General features: G+C 41.9%; 2 protein-coding genes across 2 annotated transcripts in view; both read left to right on the top strand.

Annotated features, from left to right (window-relative positions):
* Positions 1–4,659, top strand: part of LOC106013759 (carbonic anhydrase 1-like) — a 7,095-nt gene extending 2,436 nt beyond the window's left edge. Inside the window, exons 3-5 of the mRNA XM_035973443.1 lie at positions 27–80; positions 1,672–1,839; positions 4,025–4,659. Of these exons, the coding sequence (XP_035829336.1) occupies positions 27–80; positions 1,672–1,839; positions 4,025–4,221 (419 nt within the window). The 3' untranslated portion in view covers positions 4,222–4,659. The remainder of the gene's footprint in view (positions 1–26; positions 81–1,671; positions 1,840–4,024) is intronic.
* A 900-nt stretch (positions 4,660–5,559) lies between these two features.
* The window catches only part of LOC106013761 (putative carbonic anhydrase 5), a 10,889-nt gene continuing 9,919 nt past the window's right edge, over positions 5,560–6,529 (top strand). The window contains exon 1 of the mRNA XM_013090352.2: positions 5,560–5,656. Within this exon, the coding sequence (XP_012945806.2) occupies positions 5,560–5,656 (97 nt within the window). The remainder of the gene's footprint in view (positions 5,657–6,529) is intronic.

Raw genomic sequence — 6,529 nt, 5'->3', positions numbered from 1 at the left:
TATTATTATTACTATTTCATTTCCAGGTGCAACAGCATCAGATCAGTGGGACTATGACGACATGAGCGGTGGTACGTCCTGTAAGTGACAACTCGTTACGTTAAGATGCTTTGGCCAGGTAAATATGTGAGGCATCGAGGTGAAATCAGGCGCTGGTCAAAATACTGAAATCAAAGAAATCAGTATTTTTGGGGGTAGATGGGCAGGGTTGTTTTTTTTTTGTGTTTTTTTTTGGCTCAACACCTTTTATGTCCATTCAGAAACACATTTTTATGTGGATTTTTACTGGAAAACTTTGATTAAAGGCACAAAAATGTAAATTTCCAGTTTTCAAAGACTCCCATGCAATGGAAGTTACCAAACTTTGGGGGTAATTTTACCTCTGAAACTAGGCAACCCTGAACTCCTTCAATTGCAAATATTTCGACTGCTCTTCAACATACATGGGTATTTTTTTCATCAAATGGGAGGCTAATGAATAGGCTTAAAGATGACACCAATAACCCCATACACCCAAAAATTGACGACTGCCTGATTCCTCCACGTCGTGACACATACATCAAATGGACCCGGGAAACACGCGCTGTGTGGAAAGATAGGGTGAAAGAAGAGAAGAGTAAGACAAAGAACGATGTACACAGATGGCCTGAACAACTTTGCAGCGAATAACACAAAGAGAAAACCCGAGCTGATCAAGAAGGCACACAACAGGAAGGAATGGAGAACCATGATCGTCAACGTCTGCTCCAGACCTGACACCTGAAGAAGATGAAGACGTTAAACAAATTTGAGTTTCAAAACATGTCAAGACTTTTCGAACGCAGTTCTTTTAATATCCCGATTACGACTCCAATTAATGATCTTACGATTTTGATACAGCAGTAACCCAAAAGTGGCGAAAAATGTCAGACAGAGTTTTGTACGAGCGTAATTCTAAGGTAGCGAAATGTGTGTCTAAAGTATTGTGTGTTTGTTTGTGTTTGCGTGTTTGAGTGTATGTTCGCGTGTATTTGTGGCTTTGTTTCTTACGGGCGTGTACATGTTGTGCGTGTCGAGTGTACTTTAATTTGTTAGCAGAAATCTCTCTGGTTGTTACTTCAGCTCCATTAAATTCCTTGTGTGTGTGTGTGGGAGGGGGGTATGTGTGTAGAAAAATACAATACCTTAGCCAGTTAAAACGACATGAGAACATTGTGAAAGAGGTGCTTGAAGGAAGGACTTGAGGCAGGAGAGCCAGGAAAAGACAAAGAATAACATGGATGGACAACATAAAAAACATGGATTGGCCTGGATATGGCAGAATGTGCAACGGCAGCCCTCGACCGTGCGGGATGGAGGGTCATGACGCGTCAACCTCTGAGTCAGAGATGACACCTCCAGGTATCCAGGTATGGGCGTTATCGTGTCCTGCCACTCAATCAACTACCATTAAAGAGTTCTCTTCCTGCGCCTCTCCCCCTGCCTTTTTCATCCTTCATCCCTTTACCGTGGTTGTTGGTTTCTTTTCTTTATATATATATATATATATATATATATATATATATATATATATATATATATATATATATATATATATATATAAATATATATATTATGTAATATATATAATATGTATATATAATATTTATTTAGTTATTTCACTCCTTCTTTGAATTCGCCCAACCCTTGCAGTGGGACCCACTCAATGGAGCCAGGTATACCCAACCTGCGGAGAACCGTTCCAGTCGCCTGTGGACATCACAGGTTCCGCCATTTCCTTCCACCCCCTGGACCCCATTAGTCTCAGTCTGACTGGGAACGGGGTCAACTCGGTGCGGATACAGAACACTGGAAGCTCAGGTGGGTCTTATTCCCTCGTCCTTGTCAAGTGGTTGGTGCGGGTTTGTCTGTTTGTGGGTGTTTGTTGTTGCTGTTGGTGGTGGTGGTGGTGGTGGTGGTGGTGATGATGGTTATGATGTTGTTGTCCTGATGGTATTGTTTAGGTTTGAAGTTTTTTTCTGTTTTTCTGTTAACTGGTGTTGTTGTTGTTGCTGTTGGTGGTGGTGATGGTTATGGTGACGGTGATGGGGAAGGTGGTGATGATGTTGTCCTTATGGTATTGTCTGGGTTTGAGGTTTTTTATGTTTGTCGGTTAGCTGATGTTGTTGTTGGTGGTGGTGGTGGTGGTGGTGGTGGTGATGGTGGTGGCGATGGTGGTAGTGATGGTGGTGATGGTGGTGATGGTGGTGGTGACGTTGTTGCCCTGGTGGTATTGTTTGGGTTTGAAGTTTTTTTCTGTTTGTTAGCTGTTGTTTTTGTTGTTGTTGTTGTTGTTGTTGTTGTTCTTGTTGCTGTTGTTGTTGTTGTTTTTCTTCTTCTTCTTCTTCTTCTTCTTCTTCTTCTTCTTCTTCTTCTTCTTCTTTTTCTTCTTCTTCTTCTTCTTCTTCGGAGTGGTGCTTGTGCTATTGCTGCTGCTGCTGTTGTTGTTATTGTTTATGTTGTTGTTTTTGTTGGTGATGGTGGTGGTTGTGGTACTGCTGCTGCTGCTCCTCTTACTGCTGTTGTTATTGCTGTTGTTGCTGCTGTTGTTGTCGTCGTCGTTGTTGCTGTTATTATTGTTGCCGTTGCGTTTGTTGTTGTTTTAGTCCTTGTTGGAGTATGTGTGCTGTGACTGGGGCATTGTTTCTTGCAAAACGTTTAACAGAAAAAAAGAACTGTGTTAAATGTTACTCAACCATGTCAATTTCCAACATAATTGGCTTCTTTTCATTGTATAATATGCAGAAAGTTGGGAGATTTCTTTAAATGGGAGATAATACTGCTAACATAGATTGTATATAAGTTGTTTCCCTTGCCTTGTCCATTTTCAGCGTCTCCAAGTTAGTATTTTGTTTGAATGTATGATGACAATCACTTAATCATGACCACTGTCATGTTTATCATCATTATTATCATGTTACTACTACTACTACTACTACTACTACTACTACTACTACTACTACATGTACTACTGCTGCTGCTGCTACAACTACAACTTACGTCATATTGTTCTTCTTCTTCTTCTTCTTCTTCTTCTTCTTATTATTATTATTATTATTATTATTATTATTATTATTATTATTATTATTATTATTATTATTATTATTATCGTTATCATTGTTATTGTTATTATTACTAGTATTACTATCATTATATCATTATTATTATACCATTATTGTTATCATTATTATTTCATCATCATCATCATCATCATCATCATCATCATCATCACCATCATCATCATCACCATCATCATCATCACCATCATCATTTTTTTCATTATTATTCCATTATTATAATTATTATAATGATTATTATTATTATCATCATCATTGTTATTATTATTATTATTATTATTATTATTATTATTATTAAAGTGTTTTACGCGCTCGCAACTGCGTAAGGTCATAAAAGCGCGCGGGACACACTAAATATTTTCAGTTGATAGGATATTTTTAATGTTTGCCCGGGTGACAGCTGAAGCCCACTTTTATCGATTTTTAGACCAGCAAGGGATCTTTAACATGTGCAACTTGCTCACTGGATCTCCGAGATTTTACGCCCTTACCCGAGAAGGCTAGGTGTACATCTTTCCTACCAGAAGATCAGGGGTGTGGCTGAAAGACAGCAGTACGAAGGAGCAAAGGAGTAGCAGTAGAAAAGTTGCAGAAAGAGAAGGGGGCAAAGGAGGTGAGGGGGTGGGGGCAGAAAGTGGAGACGAAAGCAGACGACATAACATTGCTAAAGCAGGAAATGAGGTGAAAAAAGACAATTTTCGAGAAGAAAAATGTCCGCGATAACCGAATTCGAACCCGGTACCTTTGAATGAGAGGCGAACACCTAGACCTCTAGACCACGAGAGCCCCCTATTATTATTATTATTATTATTATTATTATTATTATTATTATTATTATTATTATTACTATTATTATTATTATCATTATTATTATTATTGATGTATAGACCATTATTTTGTTCTAATATGCGACCCTGTAAACTCGCCAGTGTCGCTGGAGTCCCTCACCGAGAATGTGCTCATCGGGGGCGGTAACCTGCCCGGTACGTTTGCGGTGGCCGGGATTCACTTTCACTGGAGTAGGACAGACAGTATGGGCTCGGAGCACAGGCTGGAGGGGAAGGCCTATCCCATAGAGGTCAGTGAAAGCAGGTTATTTTGTTGTAAGGTTAACAATGGTGTGTAATCCAAAGCTATACTGGAGGAGGGCCGACCCCAGGGTTCCTCTCTGAGCTGCACACTTTTCCTTGTTTTCATAAACGACCTGCCTGAGATATTGAAATCAGAGACAGCCCAATATGCCAACGACCTAGCCATCTGGCATGCAAGTAAACAAGCTGGCATTGGTGCACGGCTTATAAATGAGGATCTAGATAGATTCAACAACTACTGCTGCAAGTGGAAACTAAAAGCAAATTGTACCACGACAATCCACACTGTCTTTACAAAAAGCCACAAAGTTGCAAAGAAAAATCTCACCATTTCACTTGCAGGAAACAAACTAGAAAAAGTTGAAAACCCGACCTACCTAGGAATCGAGCTGGACAGACAGTTTTCATGCAAAAACCATATCTGGAACCTGAAGACCAAGGCCAACAAGAGACTTCACCTTCTCAGACGACTGGCTAGCACTTCATGGGGAGCGGACAAGGATGCTCTCAGACAGCTATATGTTGGCTAGGTACGCTTTGCCATGGAATATAACCTAACTCTACTGACAATCGGCAGTAAACCAACTCAGAGGTCTCTTGACAAAATCCAGAATCAAGCTGTACGATTTATCTCCGGAGCTTTGAGATCCACTCCAACTGCAACTTGTGAAATCCATACGAACCTGGAACCCTTGAACTTGCCGAGAGAGGCAGCAGTTGTGGAGATGAGTGAGCGATACAAAAGACAAGAGGAAAACCACCCAAACAGGAAAATAATTGAACAGAGGCTACCAAAGAAACGGATTCATGGAAGTTCAATATTTGACACAGCCACTTAACTAGCAGAAACACACCATCTTCCATGTAACAGAGAAAGGATGAAACCCTTAAGACCAGAACTCCCTAACGCAACATCAAGAACGCCAACATCAAAACTTCCCTCATAAAGGAGACAGTGAATAAGGAATGTGAGCCAGTAGAACTGAAGACAACAGCTCTCAAGACATTTGACTCCTACCCTAGAGACTCAATTCATATTTACACAGACGGGTTAGACTTCAATGGAACTATAAATGCAGGCTTTGGAGTAAGAATTGAACATCCAGACAAAACATGTGAAGAGCTATTTGATGCATGTGGTACTTTTTGAACAAATTGCGAGGCGGAGGCCATCACCATTGAAGCAGCAATCCTCCACCTGACCAACATTTTCATAATATATCCAAGCAAAATCAAGGATACTTTTATCTTCACTGACGGAAATTCAGCACTCCAAGCTTTGGAAAAATTGAATTTCAAAAGTCCAGCCTGCCTATCCGTGGCTCAAACAATCAACACTTTCATACAGACCTATGGCGTCGACCTGACTTAACATGAGATGCCCCAGGACCCTGTTTCGTATCAAGTGGCAAGACAGAGTCCCAGACACTGAGGTACTACAGCAGGCCAAGATGAAGAGCATAATAGACGGTATCCTACTGCGCTCTCAGCTCCGATGGGCCGGCCACATTCACCACATGGACGACTCTCGCCTCCCAAAGAGACTACGGTGAACTGACCCTAGGCAAACGCTCTCTCGGTGGACAGAAGAAACGCTTCTAAGATGCTCTGAAAGCATCCCTGAAGAGATGTGACATTCCCCATACCGCCTGGGAAGACGCTGCTCGCGATCGCACAGTTTGGCGCTCTCTTATAAGATCGGGAGTGGTCAAATTCAAAGAAAGTCGCGTCAGAAAGAAAGAATGGAGACGGCGGCTGATAAAAGACCGGAGACCCCTACCTTCCAGCCTAGTTCAGCCCCACACATCCCCTGCCCCCACTCCAACAGGTATGTCCGTGCAAAGATCGGCCTGATCAGCCATCTCTGCACACACCCCACCCCTCCAGTGATGTGAAGTCAAGGTCATCTTCGCCAGCGAAGGACGAACATCACAGTGGATACCTGGCCTCAGCAACATGCCAGGAAATGACAGAGCAGACGTCCTTGCCAAGAACGGAGCATCACTAACACAACCTCACAATCCAGTATCACAACAGACAGCCAAGAACATCATCAAAATGCAACACCAGGGAACAGTGGCTGAATGGATGGGCAATAGGCAAGACTGGAAGAACTGTATTTGCACACATAAAGATGCACTAAATTCCCTGAGTAGAAGAGAACAAGTCACGATCTTTTGCCTGCAAACACAACACATCCCACTAAATTCCTACCTTAATTAATAGGATCCGCAAGGATACCCCGCCCGACTGCCCGTTGTGCGACTGCCAGGATGAAACAGTACCACACCACCCATTTACCTGCCCTGCACTTTGCGACCTGCGTAGCGTGGAAACTAAAAG

Source organism: Aplysia californica, unplaced genomic scaffold, assembly GCF_000002075.1.
Source record: "Aplysia californica isolate F4 #8 unplaced genomic scaffold, AplCal3.0 scaffold01234, whole genome shotgun sequence".
Classification (NCBI taxonomy): Eukaryota; Metazoa; Mollusca; class Gastropoda; order Aplysiida; family Aplysiidae; genus Aplysia; species Aplysia californica.
The sequence above is the reverse complement of the archived record's forward strand: the minus strand, read 5'-3'. Positions and strand labels throughout refer to the sequence as shown.